General features: G+C 35.8%; 1 protein-coding gene across 3 annotated transcripts in view; it reads right to left on the reverse strand.

Annotated features, from left to right (window-relative positions):
* Window positions 1-2,398: 2,398 nt before the first annotated feature.
* Olfm3 (olfactomedin 3) overlaps window positions 2,399-27,168 on the reverse strand; it is a 45,075-nt gene continuing 20,305 nt past the window's right edge. For all 3 annotated transcript variants that reach the window (XM_052178517.1, XM_052178516.1, XM_052178515.1), the window contains 3 exons: window positions 23,075-23,294; window positions 4,249-4,355; window positions 2,399-3,076 (listed from right to left, as the gene is read on the reverse strand). In XM_052178517.1, the coding sequence (XP_052034477.1) occupies window positions 2,399-3,076; window positions 4,249-4,355; window positions 23,075-23,294 (1,005 nt within the window). The remainder of the gene's footprint in view (window positions 3,077-4,248; window positions 4,356-23,074; window positions 23,295-27,168) is intronic.

A 27,168-nucleotide genomic window follows, 5' to 3' on the forward strand; every position in this document is an offset into this window, starting at 1 on the left:
TTACATATTTCACTTAGAATGGTGATTTTCAGAGTTTAGACTTCTGCACTGCTTAGAGTCTATGGATGATTTTCAAATACTCATTATTTTCCTCATAAAATTACTTTATTTGCTGGAAATTAAAAAGGAAACAGCGATTAAATGCTTATTTATTTCAGGCACAAAACTGAACATAATTTATTAAGGAAAATGCTCATAAACTGTTAGTTTTTAATGCAAGTCATATTTTAAAGCTCATGTTATCTCACTTCTAGTGACAATAAAATCTTAGTTTCTCTAGCAGCACATACACTATAAATAGATAGAGCAATGAAACCATACATATAAAACGACAGGGCTCTATACAAGGTGCACACCTCACAAAAAAGCCATACATATTTTGAATGTATGTGATACCATACAGCATGTCTTAAAAACAAGAAGTGTACCTATTAGAGTTTGTCTACCAAAAAATTGATTTATTTCTAAAACTGACATGATATTTTTAACCTTATACAAATTGCTATACAAAGTATGAACTGCTTGCTTTTGTGATATGTGCAGTATGACAAATGAATCTCCTAAATTTTCTAACTCTCATTTGTAGCCTAGAGCTTACGTGAACTTTTGGTAAGAGAAGAAAACATCATTATAAAAAGATGCAGTGTTCCCATCAGATCATGCTTAACTTTTGTTGACAAAAAAAAAAAAAACAAAAAACAAAAAAAAAAAAAAACAAACCACACCAATCCAAAACAAAACAAAACAAAAAAAACAACCAAAAACCAAAACCAAAATAACTACTTATTCAATCTTGGGGTTCAAGATCAAAGTAATTAGATTCTCCAGTTTGATAGGATGATAGTTGAGAATGACCCTTCACTTGCAGAACTTAAAATGAATTACTCTAAATATTGGTATCTTTTTATAGAGTGCTGTGTCTGCATTATCATTTGCTTATTTTAAAATTGTGGTGTTTTTATACATATGAGACAAAAATTGCAATTTAAGTTATATGTTATTCATTTTATAATATATTTTTATAAATTTAAAATACACCTCTATTAGTTTCATAAAGCTACCTTAGTGGAATTCTTTTTAACTTAGGGACATTACTTCTAAACTCATTGACACATTCAGTATTTGTTGATTATAATTTCTATGGAATTAGTAACACAAATCTTATCAAAGTTTTGACTTTTAGTTTTTTTAATTTTACACACACAGTGAGGCAAGTTATCAGGGGATTGAAATATCATTTCATTTTCTGAATTGGTTATTTATACATTTGAAACAAAAATAACTCCCAATTCTCTTCATAGTTTTTTTTATACAAGCTTGACAATAACTCTTCAGGGTTTATATTTTTAATATAGAAAACATTGCATAAATTTCATCTTAATAATCTTCATGTGCTTCATATTGTATAAGAAATGACATTATTGAAAGTTGTATGCAAAATATGTTAAAATACTAATATATATGTATGGTACTAATATCAATAATGATAAATGAATAGAATCAAATTAAGTCTTTATAACACAGTGACACATTTTACAAAGAATTATATGACTTTTTCCAGGAAACAGGGTATCACTACATTGAATTGGTGTTCAAATTCAGAGCCAATGGTAGAGTGGGGAAATAATACAAAGGTTGTATATAGAATATCTGTCATGGTTTTTTTCAATTTTATAGTGTTTATGAGATGAGACAAGTCAAGATAATCTTTCTCAACCAGACTTGAGAACTGACTGGAGTAATTACTGAGGTTAATTTTTAGTGCATTTTATAAAATATGACTTTCACAGAAGTGAAAGAATACAATTGTATGATGGTGATTACAAATAGAAATATGTATTGCCAGGAAAATGTGAGCAAGAGATTTAGAAATGACTGCACAGCACCGCATCAGAGAATGTGGTAAGAGTAACATGATTGATAGTGTTTCCCATATAAATAAAATCTTTAAATCTTCTTGTAGAAATAAATGGGGGGGGGGGAAGTGCTCCTATTTTACCTTAATTTCTATGAAAATATTTCTTGATGTAGAGCAGGAGACAGTAAAAATAATGACAGTTAAAAAGAGAAGACATTCATGCAATTAAGCCACCATTAATCTGATTCTAGGACAAGGCAGATTATTAATCTTTTGCAAAACTATGACTCTGGCCACTTAAACTCTTTTTAGTGCTTTGCGCGGGCATGATAGGCCCTGTAAATTTGGGATTTAAGATGTATTTCCAACACGCTAACTTAGGCAAACACTTTTTAAAAGTCCAAATATACAATAAAATCCTTTACTTTGGAGAAATAATGACAAGCCAATCAAAGAGGAAAAAAAAGATAAACACAGACAGGGTCCTATAGAGTTTACCATAAATGGCAGGGTAAATAGATGAAAAGAAATGACATTTGTCTATGTGTCATCTTCAGTCTTAATGATGTGGAACAGGGTAACATTGAACAGGACCTGGTGGCCATTGTTCCAGGCATAAAGAGCTCTATCTCTTGCATTGTAGTCAAGCATGGATATGTGAAAATATTGGTTATGGAAGGGGATGTCCGTGTACTCATATGTGGAAGTTTTTGTGGAATAGGAATAATACACTTTGGCTCCTGTTAAGTGAGAATTGGTGACATACAGAGTCCCACAAATCATGAAGGATTCCCCTGCACTTCTCTTGGGATAGCCCGTGCTCCAGCTTTTCATCACCTCCAAGGTATCTTGATTAAGCTGGCTGATGACAATATTGCCTGCATTCTGGTTTGTTGCATATACAGCCCACAGCCCAATTTCATCAGCCATTAAGTCAATGTCAGAGAATCCACCCCACGTATAGGGGTACACATTGTGAAAACCAGCGTACTCCAGGCTTCTTTGGGCTAGCACTCTCCCTAAATCAAAGCTGTATTTGATGATGATATTACTCTGATATTTGTTAAAATAGAGGGATCCATTGTAGACAACATGGTTAGTTCCTGCCCACTTGAAAGGGAGGTTGTATGTCCTTGATTCAGCTCCACTGACGAAGTCTGCAATGGACTTGTATTCACGAACTATTTTATTGTTAGTATAGCTGTCCATATACCAGACCTGAAAATAAAGAAGAAAAGAGAGAGAGAGAAACAAATGGAATGATTAATTTCTGGACATTTACAAAAATTTCAAAACATAGACAGTTACTGTCAAAGTTTCGAGTATTGGATGTCAAATATTCTTACTGCTAAGCTATTGAAATATCATAGCATATGGGTCTTCGTAAAGGTATTTCTCAGGAGGACCTGCAAATGGCCCAATACATAAGGATGCTCGCTGCCAAGAAGGACAAGAAGAGTTGCATCTTCAGGAACTGAATGACTGACACAGAGTCCTCTGACCTCCATGTGTACATGAACATACAAACATGCACAAATATATCTCTTAGAAAATTGTATTTGTATGGAAAAGAAATAGCCAAATTTACTACCTTCAAACTAATTTTCTTTTTCTTTATTTTCTGCCTAGTTCATGCCTATTGCTGAGTACACCCACCGCAAAGTGCCAAGAACATCTTCTGGTGTAGCCATATGATCAATGACAACTGTAAGGTATTACCTTTATCCTGCACCTTACAAAAAAATGTCTAATTTTATTTTACATGCCCAACTTATGCCTACTTTCTAGTTGCCACAGTCTTCAACTGTTACTCATTTAATTATGTTGTAGGCCTTAGTAAAACCATTGTATTAATTTAATAACAACTGTAATTTGGACAGAACTATTAAGAATTTTAATTCATAATGAATTCATTAATATGTATAAATATAATCAGATCCTACCATATTTAATTCCATAATTACTGGTATTGTCAACTTAAAAAAAGTCTCCCTCACTAGTTTAAGTGTGCTTCTTTAAGGACTGTCTCTAGCAATATATTTGTTTACATAATGAACTGATTCACTGCGCAGTGCTTTTTTCCTTATCTTAAGATCATATTTCTGTAGAATGTTCAGGAAATTTAACATGCTTGTGATTTACATTTCAAGCATAAAACAAGACAAATTCAGTGACAATCAGGGTAGACTACACTGAATTATTTTAAGAGGAACATATCACTAAAATAAGTTTGTTCCACACCTTAGATATTTCAGCAGTTCTAGCTGGAACATATCAAGAAATAATATGCTTACATCAAAACCTATATCAGGAAGAAAAGAAATAGCTTGGGGGAAAATAGTACAAATGAAACTTAATTGTAAGTAAAAGTATTTGTCGAAGCAACATACTCTGTTATTCTTTTCAGATGCTAAAGGATCCGTCATCCAAGCACCAAATCGTGTTCCAGATGTCTTGACTGTAATGGGGCCTGTGATTTTCATCAATTTGCCACATGCTGGAATTAGAGGAGCATAAACATGTTGGTTGAACACAGCCAAGAGTGTAATACACAAACTCAGATGAAAACAAGGGAGGTATCTAAAACAAAGTAAATCCATGAAATCAATATCACGTATTCTGAGTGAATGAACGCCATGTTGATTTTAATGTATTTAATTCCTCAAGTGGGCATGGCTTGTTTCAATTCTCTAAGTGTAAAGTATAAGAAAAATTAACATTTTTTTTTACTGAAAATATATTCTCCTCTCATACGGTACAAACCAGTTTCCTCTCCCTCTACTTCTCTAAGTTCCTTCTACCTCCCAATTCCCCGAATTGCCCTCCCACCCCGTTTCCATTGAGAAAAGGGCAGGCCTCCAAGAGACAACAACCAAACACAACAAAACAAAATACAGTAAGACAAAGCAAAAATCCTTATGTTGAGGCTGATCCAGGCAATTCGATGGGAGCAGGCAAGGGGGAGATACACAGCCACTCCCACTGTTAGGAGTCCTGTGCAATTGATTATCAGTTACCTACATTTTTCCACTTCTCTTATTGTCATGGAACATATACAAGCTAGACAGAACTCTGAAGCCTTATTTTTAGTTTGATTAATGAACACATCCATTGAAATAAATCCTAACATAACATAGTGTTGAAAAATCCCTGAAAGGTATAGAGTTATGGGGTGCACACAATGCAGATAAAAGTGCATGACTGAGCAGTCATGAACATGCAAAGAGCAAAACCTTAAATCTCATATCTACAGACTCCAAGAGAACACATAATGAAAGTTTCCAGAATCCAACATAAAATGATCAGCATTATTTTCATTAAGAAAGTATGTGTATGTTATATACGTATAATAATATTTTATACATATATATAATCTGTTTTACTGTGAATAGGTCTTAAAATAGCTAAGGATCATAAATGCTAGAACCAAAACCAAAGGATAAGCAACTTCTGTGGAGACAGGGCATCAAGTGAGGGGTGGTGGTACCATCCCACAGTCAAAACTCACACTCATAATTGTTCCTGTCTGAAAGAACTGCAGGGATGGAAATGGAGGAGAGCCTGAGGAAAAGAAGGTCCAGCAACAGGCCCAAAGTGGGATCCAGCTCAAGGGAGGCCCCAAGGCCTGACACTATTACAGAGGAAATGAGTACTCACAAAAAAAGGGACCTATCATGCCTGCCATCTGAAAGACCCAACAAGCAGCTGTAAAGATTCAGAGGCAGATATTTACATCCAAACAATGGGCAGAAGCTGCTGACCCCTGTGGTTGAATTAGGGTAATGTTGTAAGAAGCTGAGGAGTAGGGTGACCCTGTAGGAGGACCAGCAGTCTCAATTAACCTGGACTCCTGAGATCTCTCAGATACTGGACCACCAATGAGGCAGCATACACCAGCTGATATGAGGCTCCCAACACGTAAACAGCAGAGGACTGCTGGGTCTGTGTTTAGTCAGAGAAGATGCACCTAACCAAAAGACTGGCGGTCCCAGGGACTTTAGAGTTCTTGTGGATTGGGAGGGATGGTGGGGACATCCTCGTGGAGACAGGGGAGCAGGAAGGATGTATGGGATGTGGAACAGTTGGAGGGTGGGCTGGAAAGGGAATAAAATCTGAAGTTTAAAATAAAAAAAATGTCATTTATCTTATGTATATTTAAAAACAATTTGCCTACAGATGTTTACCTTTGATCTAAACATAATATTCCTGTCCATTTACACTTTTTTCTTTCTATTTTCCCTTGGTCTTATTTATCTATCTTATTTATCTTTTTTCTATCTTCCTCTATCTAGTATAAAAATTGTTAAGTGTCTAGGTCATTGCTGCTGGATCCTGTATATTTGGATGAAGAAGAAATGTTCAAGGCAAATCATTAACAAAAGCAATCTAAATTGTAGCTTATTTTGGCTCATATTTCTCCCTATATGTTCCTCATAAGGATGATTTGTAATTGGCAGGATACCAAGCTGAATAGTTAGGAAGATGATGAATGGGAACATGGTTTTCTCTGTTATTGAAACAGTAACTACACACTCTGTGATCTCAAATATTTCATGATACCTGAATTGAAATCATTTTTTTATTTTCTTTGAAAGCAATTAGATTTGGAGACATCTTTTCATTCTTTACAAATTTCTTTGAATTTCTTTACAGATTCTTGAGACCCAATTTATCAAGAGTGGGCTAGTGACTCATTAGACTCTATGCTATTATCCATTAACTACCTATCGATTATCTATCTGTCTATCATCCATCCATCCATCCATCCATCCATCCATCCATCTGTCACCTACAGCTTGCGAGTTAAGCCTATTTGAAATAAGGCAGTTCAATTTACTATAAATACATGGAAACATAAGAGCAAAGTAGAATCAATATGGAATAGAAATATGTTAATGCATTTTGGGTGGACTTAGTTGAATGGATGGTATAAATACATGGTATATGAAAGTGACAATGACATACATAAACACTCATAAGTAAACAGATGACCAGACCAAAGAAATTCCCAGCATACATAGATTGAAATGAAAAGACATTCTCCATTTCAATTAAACTGCAGAGAAATATATGTTTAGTTTTTTTATGTGAAAGATGAAACATATTCTTGATTGAAACGATGGACTGATATCTCCATTTATTGCCTCTATTTTCTGATTTCAGTAAAATTACAGTGAAGAAATATAGCAATAAAAATATTTTTTAAGTCCTAAAGACAAGGAAAAGAATACAAAGAACTACTTTTAGAGAAATTGCAATAAATTTCCCAAGGCCAGAGATGATGGAGAGTAGTCATGAGGCATTTGGACTTAGATGTGCTTGTACAGAAGCGGTGATGATTAAAGAAGGAGGGGCAAGACCTTGAAGAAGTGAATGATGGACCTACAGCTGTATGGAGAGAGAACATTGGTGTGTTCTAATAAGCTGAACACATGTGCAAAACTTAATGCATGTTAAGGCTAATTGATCTTATTTTCTTCCCTGGATGTCGGTCTCTAAATACAAGTCAACACTTATGCAAAACTGTGTGCTAGTTACCCTAAAAGGTTTAAAGTGCATACTGTATAATTTGGAGGTTCAGCACAGGCTCCTCCTGTGTAATGACATGGTCTTTCTGCCTTTTATTCGTAGAAAAAAGTCCCAAGCTCTATGTAAACACTCAAAATGGCCAAGTAGATTATTGCTCAAAATTGTAAATTTAGAGGATAAGACAGATGTCTTTAAAATTGTGATTAAAAACAATTCTAATAAAAAAAAGATTCCAGAAAGGAGATGAGACCCTTCCCACCTTAGACACTTTGAAACTGAATTTGGACAGTGAAAGATCCATTTGGAAAGGAAAACTATGATTATACTTTACAAAACAAACTGAAGATTGAAAAGGGGGTAGATGAAACAGAAAATATTGATTCCAATGTTTAAATAAGGTTTTTAGAATAAGAAGAGACCCATGACCAGAAGAAATCATCTACATTATGTAGAGAAGTGCCTATAACAGAACTACTGTGACATATAGGATGGCTGAAAACAAAGTGAAACTGAAGATTTCCAACGTATTTAAACTGCTTTCATGTAAACAAGTAACAATTAGATTGGAATCAAGCTTTTTAGCACCATCCTAGATAGTGGAATGCAAAAAACATCTATGCCTTTGTATTGAAGAAGAAAAATACAAAATAAGACAACACAGGATCTTTTCTGATGTGCAGATATTCTAGAAGCATATTTGCTGTGTAATTTTCTTAAGGTTATATTGCAGTGAACAAATAGTGACTTAACAGAGGCAGAGATAAGACCTGTAAACTAACAATTTCTTCTCTAATGAGAAATGTGCAGGAGACTCTGAGAAATCTCACAAAATAAACAGATATAAGAGGAAGGTCTCTCAAAAACTTTGTGAAAATATAAATTAATGCAGCCATCATGGAAATGAAAAATATTTTTACAGATACGGGTATGTTTAACCTGGTTTAAACATTAAATATCTATCTGGATCAGTAAAGATAATCACTTCATTTTTAAGTGTTTGATACTGTAAATACGTAGGTCAGACTGGCTTGGAATTCTCTATGTGACCTTGAACTGAGAGATGCCAATGGTTCTTTTTCCCCAAGGCTGGGATTAAAGATCTGGGCTTGCTGATATATATTCCATTTAAAGGCACAGATAGTATGGTTCTAGATTTAGAAAGAAATTATACAAAGTTTCTGGAGAATAATAGAATGTGATCGTACTACTGGAACCATTCACATTTAATGTTGAAAATTGCTTGACTGGTTCTCTAACTATATTCTCTAATTATAGAAAAGACAAGATTACCCAGACCCAAAAGGATGTGCCTGATATGTACATACTTAGAAGTGGATATTAGTCATAAAGTACACATACATTATAGTCCACAGACCCAAAGAAGCTAAATAACAAGAGGGCCAGTGGAGGACTCGTGACTCTCACTTAGAAGGGGAAATAAAAGAGGGGTAGATGAAGAGAGGGAACTGGGTGAGAGAGGGGATGGGGAGGAGGATGTGGGTAGGGAGCAGGTAGAAAAGAGCTTGGGGGAGAGGGACTGGAGAAAGAATAAAAATCAGCAGCTTCAAGGTATTGGCATCTATAGAACATGCCAGAGACCTGGAATTGGGGAGGGTCCAGGGAGTCCATGAGGGTAAATCTAGCTGAGACTCCTAGCAGTGGGGGATATGGAGCCTGAAATGGCCACTTTCTGTAGGCTGGAATGACTCCCTCCCAGTGGAGGAATAAGGACACCAAAACTTTCTACCCAAAATTTGTCCTGCCTACAAGAAGTGCAGGGACTTCTTGTAGGAGCAGACACTGAGAGAACAGCCACCTAATGGCTGGCCCAACTTGAAAGCATTCCAATGAAAAGAATGAATCCCTGATACTTTTAATAAATGGTACTCTTTTATGCTTACAGACGGGAGCCTAGCATAACTACCATCTGAGAGGCTCCACCCAGGAGCTGATGGAAACAGATGCAGAAACTCACAGCAAACATTGGACAGAGCTCAGGGAATTCTATGTAAGAATTGGTAGAAGGATTGATTGAGGGACCTGGAAAGGATAAGGACTCCACAGGAAGGCAAATAGAGTCAACTAACTTGGACCCTTGGAGGCTCCCAAAGATTGAACCACCAACTGACCAAAAAGCATACATTTGCTAGGCCTAGGCCCCTGCACATATGGAGTAGATATGCAGTTTTGTCTTCATGTGGTTCCCCTGAGAACTGAATCAGGGCTGTCCCTGCTGCCTGCCTGTAGATCCTGTTCCCATAATCATGATGCCTTGTCTGGCTTCAGTGGAAGAGGATGTGCCTGATTCTGCAGTGACTTGATGTGCTTGGGTAGGTGGGAGAAGGGTTGGGAGGATGGGTTGTGTGAAGCTTAGACTGGGAGGAGAGAGGATGCTATGATTTGGATGTAATTGAAGAAAAACAAACCAAGGAAACAAAAGTTCAAACAAACAACCAAAAACAAAATCAAAACAGAATCAACCAGCCAACTAAGCAAACAAACAAACAACAAACAAAATGAGCTGTGAGGCCAAGGGTAACATGATGTGGTCAACTTCCCGGTGTAGCCACTGGCCAGCAATAAACACTTGCTTTTCAACTTAAAAATAAATGAATCAGTAAAATAAAAATTTAAAAATTTTCCAAATAAATAAAGATGAAAATACCTGAATCTTAAAAGTATAAGTAGTTTGATTTTAATCAATATCTGTGAGTTGCCATAAAGCATTCAAGATCGAGATATATTAACAGAAAGTTCAAGCAGATGTTATCTGAATTTTCAGTTACTAGAACAGGAACTCATCAAATGTCTATGATTGATTTTTAAAAGTAGAAAATAAACATATTATTCAAAATGCTAATTTAACCAATTTAAAGCCCTAAAATTAAACTGTTAAATTTGTTAAACTTTGGATAGAAAAGCTCAAAGAGAATGTTGGTTTCATTCTAAGCCCTTTAAATGTTTAAGCATACTATTTTTGCCATGTGTGTATATTTAAATTGCGACTTAAAATGTTAATGTAGGTGCAAAAACCTTATAGCCACTAAATTTAAAAAGTGAAAAAAAAATGCATTTATATATTGCCTGTTGAAAGATCATTTCCAGGTTTTATGGGCCACGCACGGCTAGGAAATGGATAGAAAGAGAAAGGGTCACAGATTGAAGAAATAAACTCGTGAATAGCTCGCATTGTAGTATTTTGGGTCCTGCAAGGCTTAGACTAAAATTGCATGTTTTAAACTTCCAGCTCCATTTCAGAGTTGACTTAGCAAGTTCTCTGACTTTACATCGATAAATTTCAAAGAATAAAAATACCGTGACTTGTGCTCCATGGAGTCAAAATGCTGAGACTATGGCTATACTGGTCCTCAGCCTGAGTCCCAAGTCAGTTGATATCTTTTCTCATTCAAAATGACTGTGATAGATGACTGCACTCTGGCATTGCCAGATCTACCATCCTCCATTCCCAAAAGCCACTAAACTCTACAGGTTGAAGTTCAAACTGAAAACATAAACATACCTTTCGGGAATTTCAGTTCCTGCTCATCTTTGATTCCCTCCTCAGATTCCTGTTTTAAGCACTTTGTCTCAATGGCTCTTACAGGATAGAGGAACAGTGAAAGTTTGTACATCTTTATGTCCCCCTTACTCAGTACCATGATTCACATATCAGAACAGTTAAATAAATGCCTTGACAATAGAAACATGTGCAGGGTAGAAAGTATCATGAAAAAAAAAAGAATACTGTGACTTGGAACTTTTATCCATATATTTTTGATAACAACAATTTAATCATTTTTTTTCAAGAGATGAAAAATGGGGATGGAGAACAGGAGAACATACAAACGGAGGGGGAGGGGCAGAGATGGAGATGGAGAATATCCTGAAAGAGAGGGAGGGGCATAAATAGACTAAGATTGTTTCAAAAGTCTTAAAGAATGATATAATTTTATGTTAACTAGATTTATATATAATGCACATAAATGTATGTGCATCCATATACACACAGCTTAAATAAAGTTCTGCCATATCTAACAAAGACCCAGCATCAAGTATGGGAATCCAAGAACTTCCCAAAACAGTACAGGGTACCATTGTTTTCTTTAGTTTCCTCTTCCAGGTCGATGGTAGGTTTCTATTGCTGGAGATATTATACCGTTTGGATTAGAAATATTTGAGCTGAGCATGACCCGAAAGCTTCTTCCCTAAGGACCAGTTTTCATAGCATCAGAAATGCTATGCAAATTCCCAATGGAAAGGAGCAATAGACTGTCCTATCTAGATGATATACACAAATAACAACAGTAATTGGCATAGTAACATTCCCAAATGTGCATATCTTGGTGGTAACCAGCAGGTCTCTAACTCAATGCAAGGCCTACTCAGTAGGAGGGAAAGCATGCTTGATACCAGAAATCTAGCCAATTCCTGGGGCAAGTAAGGCTATAGATTTTACTGAAGAACTTACCACTCTTGCTTTATGAGACTAGCTTAATTACTAACTGCTTTTAAAAGACTTCTCCATTTATTCACAGGTTAAATGTAGTTTTCACCCCTCATCAAGGAAGCCCTATTATCTATTAGGAGCATAAAGAGACCATTACAGAAAACTGACCTGGGTGGGAAAGCAACAGGGAAGGGAAGAGGGGAACATGATCACTGATTGGCTGGGAGAAAGGGGGGTGTTGGGAGGGGCAGGACTGAAGCCCTGAGGGCCAGCAGAAAGAATCTAAACAGGCAACCTGGGGAGATAGGAGGGGGTTGGGAATGGAGTGATCTAGAACCATACCAGAGACCTGAGAGGTGAGAGACTTTCAGGACTCAAAGGGAGGGACCTTAGATGAAATCCTCTACAGTAGAGAGAGGGAATTTATAGTGCCTACCTGCAGTAGAAAGACAGGGCATCAGTGGAGGGATGGTGTTGCAATCCCACAGTCAAAAACTCTGACCCAGAATTTTTCCTGTCTGAAAGAATTGCAGCAAAAAAATAATGGAAAAGAGCCTGAAGGAAAGGAGGTCCATTGACAGGGATCCAGCTCAGGGGGAGGCCCCAAGACCTGACATTATTACTGATGCGATGATGTGCTTACAAACAGAGGCATATCTATGACTACCCTCAGAAAAGCTAAACAGGCAGCTGAGAGAGTCACATGCAGATATTTACACCCAATCAATGGACAAAAGCTGGTGACCCCTGGGGTTGAATTAGGGAAAAGCTGGAAGAAGCTGAGGAGGAGGGAGACCCTATAGGAAGACCAGCAGTCTCAACTAATCTGGACCCCAGGATCTCTCAGACACTGAGCCACCAACCAGGCAGCATACACCAACTGATATGAGACCCCCAACTCATGTACAGCAGAGGACTGCTAGGGCTCTGCTGTACTTAGAGACTTAGAGAAGATACACCTAACCCTTGGGAGACCTGGAGCCCCAGGGAGGTCTAGTGGGGTTGGGGCGGGGGGAATCCTCTAGGAAACAGTGAGTGTGAGATATGGAACAGTTGGAGGATAAACCAGGAGGGGGATAAGGACTGAATTGTAAAATGAGATTAAAGAATAAGTTAAATAAAAATACTATTAAAAAACAAAAAAGCAATACAAGTCATGAGCTACAGCTCCTGCACTCTCTTCGTTATGTCCTAGCCTTTGAGGAAGAAATGAATTTCATAGGACTACTATAATTTTTAAATTGATAGCTAAACATTTTCATATAGAACCTTCAAACAACTTGAATGTCTTAGAATAAATTTAATTTTTGATAGATACTGAACTTGACATAATTTACAAAAATGTACATTTGTAAGGAGTACAAATAAAATTCATTTACAGACTAAAAGAAAAAAGAAAACTAAAACTGATTAAAACCTAGAGAACCACTGGTTGTGGAGTGCCCACTCCCAGGGAAAACATTTATAGCAAAATCCCTGCACCTAGTACTCAGGGAATATCATGAGATAGGTATGGAAAGAATGTAAGAGTGAGAGGACCAGGAAGTTGGCTGTGAGATTTTGTTTCTTAGAAAGAATAAGAAAGCTATGTCCATGTTAATGTCATCCACGTGGCTGCCTAAGCGAGACCCAAGCAATGAAAACACCAATAGACATGGAAAGAGCAATCTTATGGGCTCCAAGAAATGAATACAGGCAGCTAATGGCTTCTGAGAGAGGCATAACTAGTCTTCCCAGAATGAGTGTCTTAATTAGATATGCAACATCAAATGGTTTGTCCTGAAATCACCTACAACAAGCAATGCTAAATAGACTTAGCTGGTTGTATTAATATATTTATAAATATATGAATACACACACACACATACACACATGTATCTCCAAAAAAAAAAGAAAAGAGACTATGGATTTGAAAGGAAGTAAACAGGGGTAACATAAGAGAGGTAGGAGGAATGGGACTTGAGAGGGTTTGCGAGGAGAAAAGGGAAAAGGAGAAATGACACAATTATATTTTTATTAAAATTTGAAAATCGTAATGATCATAACTTGAATAGAGTTATACTTCTAATGAGTTATCACAATGTGTTCCTGCACATGTTTTTTAATATATATAATTATATTTCTCATGCATTCTCACTGTACTACTGCACATGTCTTTATTTGGGAATCCCATTGTCTGTTTGCTCACTTCTTGGCCTTTAGCTAAGCACAAGTGTCGAATCTGTTCTTATCAGTTTAATAAATTGTCTGAGAAAATTCATTCACTGTTAAATAAGGAAACCAAATTAATTTTGAATATTTTTATCACTATAAGCTTTCTTAGACATTTTGGTCATATTCAAATCACATGTGTAAATGAATATTTGTGAACAAGGCTTCAAACAGATATTTCAAATCAGTTCTTTGACCAAGGAGAATCCGTGCACACTCATATAACTTCTCCTTTGCCTTCTGGTTCCTGTGTGTATTACTGTGTCTTTATCATCATCCTGCATGTTCAGCATCCACTCACTGTTTCCCATCTTTCCATGACTCACAATGGGCAATGCTTGACTCTGTCTTCCCTTGCTTGCCCTCAGTCTGTCATCATTTGTCATCTGGAGACAGGTTTCTCGTTCAGTAAACTAATTTTCTAGTGTTAACCTATGAGGCACACTTGAAGTAAAGTATAGCTGAATTTTCATGTGTTTTTAAGGCTCTTAATCTGAAATAAGTGCATGCATTCAAAATTGTAAAATCCACCAAGGTAGGGAAGACTTCTAACTTCTAGACTTCCAGCATGATATACAATTTGTAATGTAAGACAAGGAATAATCCATTGGCTGACGAATCGAAGGAATGTTTACTTACAGTTTTAGCTTAATTAGCATATTAGAAGGTCAGCTGGAAAAGGCAGTATTTTAAAATGCTGTGTAAGGGATTGTAGGTTAAGAGAACTACCTGAGTTTGGCTCCTTGCTCTTTATAGACCTTGAACAATTTCCTACCCTCCTACTGTCTCTTGGATAGCAGAGGTAATCAAATAGCTTTCACAGTGCAGTTAAAAGGATTAAATAAGGAACACATAACACATAAACATTTAGACTAGCATTCAGTATACAGACAGATACGTTAGACATATTAACTATTGTATGTGTTCCTGATAGGGATCTAAAATTGATCAAAGAAGAGTCCATATCATTAAAGTTGTAAAACCAATGTGAATGTTTATAGATACAATCTAAAATCACAGAAGAGTTTTGAAATGGAACATTAGGGAATCACAAGATCTTCAAACTATAATTTTAAAAGAAAATTCTATCTACTTATGAACAGTAAACTGTAGAGGGAGAGAAGAGTAGGGAGGAATGCTTCTACCGGTTATTGCATTATTTGGGGGAGGCATATAGAGCAGTGATAGAGGTAGGGGAAACTTTGTATACTTAGGGTCTGCTATTAAGGGTAAAGTTGATAGAAACCAATTTTGTTTCAGATGTAAAGATAGAAAGCTCAGATAACTTAAGAATGTTCTAGTGTGATATGCAAATGTATGGCTTGCTCTATTGGGCAGAGTTTAGTGCCATTTATTCAGATACAGAGACAGAGAAGAAGAAGAGGAAAATTATGTCAAGACTCCAGAAAAGGTATTTTTAAACTGTTCATGAGTTGACCTAGTATCTGGTGAGAAAGTGTGTACAGATGGCCCTGTGAGAAGCACTTTGGACATTTGTAAGTACTGTGATGGTAGGGAAGGTTTGAGGACACATGAGCTTCAGGAGTGACATATACCAAGAAAGACAGCATCAACAGAACTCTACCAATAAGCATCTAAGAGACCCAGCAGAGATTCTCGGGAAGAAGCTTCCAATAATATGTAATCTGTATAGTACTATTCACTCTTAGTTTTGAGAGTAGCTTTCTGAAAATACCTCTTACCTTAAGAACTTGAGCTTTGCATAATCTTGCAACTGAGTTAATAACATGGTTTGACATCTTTAAGTATATATATACACCCATGCCCCTGGCCCAGGTATGTGTGTGTGTGTGTGTGTGTGTGTGTGTGTGTGTGTGTGTGTGTAAGCAGTCAGCAAGTTTAGGGTAACCTAGAAAAGAAATGTCAACTATAATTATTGAGAGTAATATGTGTATATGGCTTGGTAACACCTATTTGCAGTTTTGAGTGCTTTTTTGGCCCAGTAAAGATTTCCCTATAAACTCTGTTAAAAATAAATTAAAACAGGAGATTTCTCATTATTTTCTTATACCATACTTTCTGTGCTATATAGTACAAAGACCCTTGTTAGGAACAGATGGAAGACAAATGGAAAGAAGTAAAGAATTTAAATTTGGGTTCACTTTTGGTCTAAATTATCCCAAGAGGAAGAAGAATCTGTTTCTTTAACAAGGCATCACAGAACCAAGTAAAACGGTTCCTCACAAGACTGTGTACTGACCTGTGAAGCATCCCATCTTTATGGCTAACAAGACATTTTCAAAAAATAGCTATGGTATTTAGTACAAAGAAGTCATTCGTGATCGTGAGACATGTAGAAAGTGACAAATCATAATTTGAACGGGAGTTGACTTGAGAAACACGATAAATTAAATGGCAGCAACAGGCATGTCTTTTTTTTAGGAAAAATAAGAAGGGATGGGGACAGGGAAGCATGGGCACATGGAAATTGTGTCACTGCTCTCATTTTCTAAAGTCAAGTATATACCTAGGAGCCATGTGTTAGAGAGGCAACAAAGTTGTAAAAGATCAAAATGAAATAAGCAAAATCCACAAGCAGATAGTAATTGAATTTACTTAGTATCTGTAAGTAACCATGCCTCCGTTTACCCTTTAATGTGTATAAATTAAAATCAGACACAGAAACAAAGATTCTTCCTGTGTACTTAGGTATGCTAAGGTAGCCAGTATTGAGTCTGGTTTCTCATAGAGGTCACATGCTAGAATTATTGTATAATGCAGATAATGCACTTACTTTCTAGAGAGGACTGTCTAAAGTCTGACATGTTTTTTTTTTTTTTCTGCTTAGTGGACCTTGAATTGGTTCAAGGTCAAGAAGCTTTTATATGCTAATGAGGACAAAGTGGTATCTGTGGTCATGGCCCATCCAACCAAGAGAGATAGATGGATAGATAGGTGTACAGACAGACAGACAAGTCCCCACTGTACCCTTGTGGACACACCACCTGTTACTGTCAGGTGGGTGTCCCAGGAAGCAAACAACACTGGCAGATCTCTCAGTGTAGATTACTTCCCAAGAGAAACTTCCTTTTAAATTGGTCATTGATTTCTGAGGCTGAAATTTATCTTGTCAAATAAAGTCAGTAGAATTAAATCTGTAGGAATTTATGAAACTGGCTGCTTTCCCAGTTATAATTTTATGGGCTTTGGTGTCAATAAAATATAGGCATCTTCATAGTCTAAAGAAACAGAGACATTGAAAAAAATGAAACAAAACAACAACTAATTTTTCTTTCATGACTTCCCCAAGCTAGCTTTTGTTCAAATGAATCATTGTCTTTACTTCCACTTTCCAGAGGAGAAGGGAAGCTAGTCAGGAAAAAGATTTTCCTCAAAATGCCTGAAGACAAATGTTCTCATAAAGGTGCATGGTGACGGAATGAGGTGGAGCCTTGCTTCATTGATTTTCCCTGCTATTCTCCTCTGTCTATAGAAATGTCAGCATGGATAATATTCCATATATGCAGAAAATATATGGAATAGGTTATTAAAGAAAGTGACCTTTTTATTTCTCTGATGAAATTTATGTATTCATTTTCTATTGTCAGTTATTACCTATCATTAGGTGAGGAAAAGGTATGAACTAGGATGCAACCTGAGATGTTGTTTGGATCATTGACATAAAACATACATGTTCTCTTTCCTTATATCTTTAGCAGATGAATGTGTTTTACTACAGTTTAGTCTAAGAGCTTCTAGCTTTGGATCATTAGGCCAAACCCACACATATAACTTGGATAGAACAGGGACTATTTCTATGGACTGAAAATTATTTCTTTCTTCTTAAAGGCTATGGGGAACTCAAGTCGTAAGAAATAGCCATGATTTAATTTTACAGCTTGCTAAAATTCTTATAGGAAGTTTATTTCAGGCATACTTTGGGAGCCCTGTAAAGTCTACTTATATCATTTAAATTTTATCTTTATGTCTAGACTTGCTGATTATGCTGCTAAGGATTGGGGTAGCTACAAAGAGCTTCCGCTGGGGAGAAGAACAAGTAAATGTGTGTATAATAACTCATCTTTTCTCAGAAAACACACTTTTGCCTTCTTAGTTGTTTAAAAAAGTACTGCAACTCTTCCATTTACCTTTTAAGTATAAATTCAGTGAGAAATATACTTAAAGTAAAAATTTATTTAACCCTAAAACTGAGTAGTGTAACAAAATCCAGGATAATGTAGAAATTAGGACATTCTTCTGGGAATATAGGTTCTGTAATTTAAATATAGTCACAAGTTAAGAGCATATAAATATAAGAGATATTAATGATAATTGATTTAAAGTAAAGTTTATTGATTACTAAAAACCTTGGCTGAAATTATTTCTTTCAAAAGTTCTGCAAGAATCAATCTCAAGTGCATGGAGTGGGGATATTTGTAGAGGTGTATGGTGGATTCTAGCAAATGATTTCTTTCTTTTTCTCTTTGTTTGTTTCTTTCTTTCTTTCTTTCTTTTGTTTGGATTAGATATTTACTTTATTTACATTTCAAATGTTTTCCCCTTTCTAGATCTCCCCTTCAGAAACCCCTCATCCCAGCCACTTACCCCTGCTTCTAAGAGGGTGCTGACCACCCATCCACTCCTGTTCCCCATCCTGCTATTCTCCTACACTGGGGCATCAAACACCCTCTGGCCCAAAGGCCTCTCCTCCCACTCCCACAACAAGGCCTTCCTCTACCACATATGTAGCCAGTGCCATGGGTCATTCCATGTGTATTCTTTGGTTTGTGGTCCACTCCCGAGAGCTCTTGGCATCTGGTCTGTTGATACTGTTGCTCCCTCCATGGGGCTGAAAACCCCTTAGCAACTTCAGTCCCTCCTCCAATTCCTCCATCTGGGATCCCTGAGCTCAATTTAATGGCTGCCTGCCAGCTTCTGCCTCTGTATTTGTCAGGCTCTGGCACACTGGCAAATGATTTCAAATGACTTATTTCAACTTAATCTAGAGACATATTCTCAAATTTTTCTATATTAGGTTTCTTATTAAAATCTCACATTTCTACCCCAGTGAGCCAGAGTTTAACTTTTCTTTAATTTGTACAGTCTCTTTTTGGTGTCTTTCCTTTTAAATGTTATATATAACAAACTATTGGGTATGTTACAGTGAAATACTAAAATTGCCATTGTGGAAAGAAAATAAGTCAATAGCAACACAATATAAAAACAGGTGAGAACCAGTATATTGCTTTTATAATCTGCCTTTCCTCAAATGCTCTCTGACTTGTGATAGACACACACATTCACCACACACCATATTGTTATATGAGCTGAAAATAAATTATTTTAATAATAAAATCCTCTCTTCAAACCTTTGCAGAAACTGGTTTTCTCCAAAATGTTAGAGATGTGTTATGTATATATCCAAGACTGAGTACCACTATAATAAAAGACGTCATGTGTGGGAACAATATCTGATTTTCAACTAAGACAGACTTGGACTTGTTACAAGCCTTATAGTCTATAGGAGTTTATGAATTTGTCCTTGTTTTAATTAAATCACTAATACTAAATCTAACCTGGAGTTCTTTCAGGGATTAAAACAAATCATAAGACAGCTGGCAAACTACTTGTCAAAGCAGTAAGTGCCCTGTCTTGCTGCAACCACCTACTCATATGCTTCCTTAAAAATGAGCTTGCTTACTACAGAGAGTTTCTTATAAAGTGCTAGCACATATCATGGAGTAAAAAATATCTGTTGAGTATATAAACATGACTCCTGGCACTTAGAAAATTTGTTTTCCATTGTAAGAAATAAATTCTCCATATATAGCGTAGTCAGGGTCTCAACACCTTGACCTTAAATGGCTCCTTTAGTAAAAGGCTGTATCCCTTCTTTCACTAGAGGGCACCAGAGGGCTCCAAATGATTGCCCTAAAATCAAAACCTCACAAGGGAATGGGGTGGGGTGGGGGCCTGCAAGTTGAAAAGCCTGGTTATAATCTCCATTAAATATCTGTTGGTGATCTCAGGAGGTGTGTAAGAGTTTTAACCATGATTCCTCGGGCAGATTCTCGCATGCATACAATTATATTCTGCTTGTTGAGAAATCTGATATGATTTGATTAAGCATGGGGGACTTTATTCTATTCAGTCCCTCAGAGGAGAGCACAAAATACTTTGGAAAAAGCATCATTGTACATTCAGACCACCAGGGTGCAGTGCAGTGGAAGCATTTGTCTCATTTCTACTCTCTCCAAACCTTTAATTCTTTAGACGAAATAAACTGAATAGGGCCTTAGTAGCCTGTACGACTTGTGAGTCCCTGTGGGCCTTGTTTATTGGTTGGGAGGGTCCTTGAATGCAGGGAGGCTGGTTTAATTTTCAGTCTTCAGATTTATGTGATGTACCCTGTGACATTTAACTTCAAATTAACTCCTCTGGGGGTAGAAAATTGAGGGAAATGTATTCACAATTGTTGCAATTCTATTCTGAATGCCTAGTTCATTTCTACCCTCTGCTAATCAGCTGTATGTTGAGTGGCTTCTGTGAAGAGGAAAGATGCTATTGATGAAGTGAATCTTCTTGCTTGTTATATTACACTGTCGGTTCCCCCTCCCCTCTCTGTGTCTGAGCATTATAGTAAGCTGATTTTAAATTCATTGGTATGTTGAACTCATGATATTCCTCCTCTATCCTTTGTGTTAATGGACCCATTGTTAATTAATTATTGTTTTTCTTCCCTTCTAAGATCCTGTGGTTTGATATTTTTGCTTATTTGTTTTGTTTGGTGTGTGTGTATTTATACACTTGTAGTCTCAGCACTTTGAATGAGACAGGAAGATCATTACAAACTTATGACTAACCTGAACGACCTGGAAACTTAAAACCAGACTCGGGTACCTAGCAAGACTATATAAAAAATTCCAACCAAATAAATAAATAGGTTTAAAGAAAAAGAAAAATAATCACATGGCCAAAATCATGCATTATTTTCAATAAGTATGCATCACGAAAAACATTGGCAATAAATTATTCTTGTGCAATATTAAAATATAGTCCTTAAGTAGCAAATGATATTTAGAATTATCTTCTATATGTTCTGTTTCTCTCTGTGTCCATGCATATATATGATATCTATTTATCCACCTATCCATTATCCACCTATGCATATGCTCCTACCATCTATCTTTGTCTTTATTTCTCTGTATCTATCTATCTATCTATCTATCTATCTATCTATCTATCTATCTGGCATTTATCTATCTGTATATCTATGTATCATCTGTCTATTATCTATTTACATCTATCTACCTAATATCTATCTATCTGCATCAATCTATTATCTATATATCTACCTATTTCTTTATCATTTATCTTTCTATAATATCTATCATCTATATATCATCAGTCATCTATCATCTAAACCAACCTTCTTGTATTGTTTAGATTTTCTGTTTATAATTTCTGTTTAGAGATGCTCACTAAGTGGCTAATTGACTTAAGTGATAGGAAGGACAGAATCATATTTTTTCAGACAAAAAGATTATTATTTTTTCTGTCACATTGGTCTCTATGCTAAGTAACAAGGAGACAATGACTTCTGACATTGGAAAGAGTTAGTGAAAGAGTAGAACTACAGTCTGCTTTTTATTTTCATGAGTTTTACATCTTGAACTTCAATGAGCAGGAATAAAAATTATTTTGAAAACAATTTCATTTGTAGAAAGCATGTATAGACTAATTTTCTTGCCATTTTTACCTAAGCCCTATTTATATTAAATTCAGACAGTACTGGGTTTATAAAGAATCTAGAAATTATAGAAGGCATATGGGAATGAATTGATAAACTATATATTATTCTATATAAAAGGATTTCACAATTGTAAACGTGGATATTTGTGAGGGCTCTGGAGTCAGTTCCTCACAGATACTAAGGCATTGCTTCATATTCAGTGTTTACAGGCACATCTCAGGTAAAGCAAACACCTTATTAAATAAGAAATAATAAATATTAAATAAGATGAATAATGATGTTATGTTTGATATGTTTGGTCTAATGTGATAGTTAATTAAATATGATTGCTGAAGTACATGCATTTAGAGTACTGAATTCAAGAAGCACAACACCCTGGATTTGATACCAGGAGTTAAAGAGGATTAGGGGGAGTTAGGAAAGAGAAAATTGGGATCAGATTATATAGCATGAAAACAAATATTTTCAGTTAAAAAAAGAGCTGACAATTTCTTTACATTCATGAAACCTTTCTATTCACTTTATTTCCTTTTAATTCACCTTCTGTGATTTCTATGGGAAAATTGAGAATGATTATAGTGGAGTCTCTGATGTGGGTATTCCTTACTTGATTGGTTCTGTATTTTGGTGGTTGTGGTAACACATTTAAAGCAACATTTTGTATTTGGCTTATTTTTAATCATCCAAGTTAAATTTTAATTAGTGTCCAAAATGGTTTTTTGGTAACCATTCATGTTTTATTTTAAATTTTTGTACTTTCCCACCAAAGCCTTGTTTGCTGAAAATAATCAACTTCAAGTATATTATGCCTCTTACTTTTTAATTATTCCAGAACAGATTTTATTTATTTTTGAGAGCACTGTCTTTGCGTTTAAGTCCTGATCATTTTATTTACTAAACAAACAGACAAACAACTAAAACAACCAACCAATCAAACAACCAAGCAAACAAACAGAAAACCCGCCCACACTAAAACCAAAACATAACAAAAAAAAAAAAATGGAAGAAAGCTTTTTCTCCCCCATCCAAACAAGGCTGGCTGTATCATATTTAGAAAAAGGCAACATCCACCCATTTCCGTAGCTAACACACTTGCCTACATCCAATGCACTAGTATCTGAATCCGCAGAGCATTGACATGGCAGAAACTTAAAAGTTCTCAGCCATGCTCAAGTGACTAAGGGATACTTGGCCCTGTAATTCAGGCCTGACTCTCTATAACCAAGTCCTTTACTGTAACTTCTTTCTGTAGAAGAATACAGTCTCCGTGGAAACTGAAGCTCATGACTTAAGCCAATGAAAGAACTCTACTCACTTAGCTTTTTCATGCAGTCACGAAGCCTGGTTTCTAAGCTGAGAACCCGTTGATGCAGTTCTTCATAGTCATAGGCACCAATTTCTTCCTGAATCCCAGTGAGGACCGAAGACAGGTTGCGAATTTCCTCTTTGAACTGTGTGATGAGCTTTGCATCGGTTTTGTACTGTTCCAGCACTGGGATCAGGGGCAGGAGCTCGTCCATTTTCTCTTTCAGCTCCTGGGAATAGCAGTAGAATGTTTGCAAGACTCATTTAAACCACAAAAGGCAACTATGTTCTTTGAATTAAGACATGACAAGGAACTTATTAAAACAGCTTCAAAGTTCTTCATTTATATTTTGGGGTTGACATCAGGTAGGCCTTGATAATGTAAGTGGCCACATGATTCTTGGTGATAAATTTTCCTATCTCAGCTTGCCAACACAGCAACCTCTCTTTGAGAGACTATATGCATTTCTATAAAATAAGTTGATCTTTACCATAGTTACCAATATGGCCTTTTGGATTATCTTACTTTCTGCAGGTATTTTATAACCTGAATAATACATCATCTCATTTGGAAACAGAGACATGATCCCATTTTTCAGTGATGTATTGAATAACAATACTGGAAAGAGATCAAACATCTTATTCATAAGGGAAAATGAATTCACAACTGAATACCTATACATAGAACTACATAAAGGATTTTTTTTTAAATTCTAAATCAACTTTTGCCTTGATTCCTTGTTTCTAGGGCCAGTTGTTAGTGGTTTTGGTGTTTGTTTTTGTCTTTCACTTGTGCTCAGGTGTTCCTTGTCCTTTAGAATAGTCATTTAGGACAACTTCATTATGAGTTCAACTGCATGATAAATCATATAAAACTTCACAAGAGTTGATGAGATGTATGGTGCTGTCTCCATTTTGAATCATTAACTATACTCTGTGTCCATTTGTCTTCTAGTATAGATAATTAAGATGTCATTACAGAAGGTAAAGTTACTTACCTACCATGTAGTGAATTAACTTCTTGACGGAACAAGGTGAATAACTTATATAACAGTTGGGCTACTCGCACAGAGCTGATCAACATTAAAACATTGATTTTTGTCAAGGGACCAAGCAATGCATGTGGTCAATGTTCCCCATTCCTCATCATCGCATGCCTGACCACAATCTGCACTTTTACCTGCAACTTCTGCACTTGTCATGCATACTTCTTTCCCTTTAACTTCGTAGATGTGAACAACAAAAGTATTGAAAGAGCTTGAGTTAACTGTGAATTTATTGCAGATGATATAATCTGTTGAAAGAGTTCCAAAGTATGATCCTTTGAGAATAACCAATAGGCTGTCAGAAGCCATGCCGTATAATTATTTAAGGAGCTGAAAATTGCATTTTTAAATTGTACTTAGAAAATGTTATTACTATAAATACATTCGAGTAGCAGAAGCTCCCGTTGCTGCCCTGATTAATGGGTTGTATTTCTGGTGGGAAGGTTTCTACATGCTCTTCAAACCTGGAAATCTTTGAATTTCTCTGTATGTTCAAGTTGAGTGAGATGATTAAAACAATTTCAGTAATGAAAAAGATTAGTAATTTTTGCAGTCAAAAGGTAGAACTGCAGAGTTTGCTCATTTTAGCCTCATCTTGAAATAAACCTATTAGTTTAAGCATCTTGCGGCCCCCCTAAAGGGAGACACAATTGTTTCATTAGAATTTTCATACTAGAGTTCTGCTTATACCATTTGCTGCAAATTACAATAATGGCCACAACTGAACACTTCACATTTTACCGCATGTGTGTATTCAAAGAAGCAATCTGATGTCAAAATTTGGAAGTTTCTTTTCTTTGATGAATTACAAAGTATTTTTACTTTTTCAAAAATTACTAGAATTTTGACAATCAATTTTGAAGGTTTGGACACGTATTTGAGGACCCTGGTATGTATCATATATATAAAACTAAAAATATAATACTATAAATCTGGCTTTGCTGATACCTTTAGAATTTTACTTTCAACTGTATAACTCTGACAATAACCAGAGTACTTGCCATCAACAGTTGATCTCAGTATGATGGCTAGCTGAGCTTTCCACCTGAAAGATCACAAAAAGAAAAGCTGACAGTGTTTGTCATGAAATGAAAATTTTGCAGCAGCTGAGAGTTGTTTTATAGAGTAGTTTTCAACTTAAACTTCTTTTTAGAACGTTCTACTTCTAGCATATGTTATCTCGGCATCTAGAAGAAAATGTGATTCATGCTATAACAGAGAAAAATGAGTTTCATAAGCATGTTTAGGACACCTAATTATTACTGTGATTTGGGTGTCGAGGAGTGAGCTCATAAATGTGGAAATTTTGGCACATGTGTTGGTGTGCATATATATGTGTGTGTGCAAGTTTGTATGCTTATGCATGTGTGTGCCAATGTGTGTGGCATTAAGTGTACATATGCAAGTGTGTGACTATGTATGAGTTTGTGTGTGTACATCTCTGTGTGTGTATGTGTGTGTGTGTGTGTACTCACCACTGTGAAGACCAGATGTTGATTTCAGGTATTTTCCTCAATCATCCTGAACTTATAGTTAATCCCCCTGAGATAGGCTCTCAATATTACCAGGAGCTCACCTACTAGGCTACATTATCTACTTAACAAGCTTCAGGGATTATCTGCTTTTACTTCCCCAATGCTGAGGAAACAGTGTGCCCTCCCTTAAATCCTGTCACCATTTCATGCATGCTGGGAATCAGAAATCAAGTCCTTATGCTTGTACTAACAATAATTTATCAACTCCATCATCTCTCCAGTCCCTATTACTTTAATTTTAACTCAAAGATCTAGTTTATCAGTTCAGACCTACAGGCTTGGAGCTATATGTTGTCAGTCTGAATGTTTATCTGATTAGGATAAGAACAGTAAAACAGAGCTTGCCTTGTTGGATAGGTGTGATAATTAAACCAATTAATATATAAAAGTGCTCAGAACTCTGCTGTGAATATGTACGCCTAGAAAAATGGTTATTATTTTGATAAGTGATATTTAGACTTTGACATTTCCAACAGCTTTTGTTTTTTTGTTTTGAATTCTTTTTTATTAAATTAATAAACTTTATTTTAAATTATACAACTCTGTATTGACAGCTTTTAAGTCATCAAAATAATTTATAATAGTTAAATGCCTCTTAAATATACATGATATCCTATGAAGTTAAAATTAATATGCCCCCAACCTGTTTTTGAAATCTATTTGGAACATTAAACATGATAGAAGTAGAAAAAAGTCTCTTATGAAGTCCTCTATGACAGGAAATTGTGACAGGTTCCTGATTAGACAGTAAACATTCCATCTCCAAGGGAGAATACACAGTGAAACTATGGCTTCATAGAATTAATTGAGTAGTGTTACCTTTGTTTCTATTTTATGAAATAGTTTGAAGGGTATTGGTATTAGGTCTTCTTTGAAGGTCTGTTAGAATTCTGAACAAGACACCTTTGGTCTTGGACTTTTTTTTTTTTTTTTTTTTTAGTTGGTAGACTGTTAATGACTGCTTTTATTTCTTTAGCAGTTATGGAGTTGTTTAGATCATTTATCTGATCCTGATTTAACTTTGATTTCTGCTATCTGTCTAGAAAATTGTCCATTTCATCTCAATTTTCCACTTTTGTTGAGTATAGGCTTTTGTAGTAGAATCTGATGATTTTTTGAATTTCCTCAGTTTCTCCCTTTTCATTTCTGATTTTTGTTAATTTGAATATTGTCTCTGTGCCCTTTAGTTAGTTTGGATAAGAGTTCATCTATCTTGTTTATTTTCTCAAAGAACCAGCTCCTTGTTTTCCTGATTCTTTGTATAGTTTTTTTTTGTTGTTGTTTCTACTTGTTTGATTTCAGCCCTAAGTTTGATGATTTCCTGCCATCTACTCCTCTTGAGTGTATTTGCTTCTTTTTGTTCTAGTGCTTCCAGGTGTGCTAAGCTGCTAGTGTATGCTCTATCCAGTTTCTTTTTGGAGTCACTCAGAGATATGAATTTTCCTCTTAGCACTGCTTTCATTGTGTCCCATAAGTTTGGGTATATTGTGCCTTCATTTTCATTAAATTCTAAAAAGTCTTTA

The sequence above is a fragment of the Apodemus sylvaticus genome, chromosome 4 (assembly GCF_947179515.1).
Source record: "Apodemus sylvaticus chromosome 4, mApoSyl1.1, whole genome shotgun sequence".
In the NCBI taxonomy this organism is placed as follows: Eukaryota; Metazoa; Chordata; class Mammalia; order Rodentia; family Muridae; genus Apodemus; species Apodemus sylvaticus.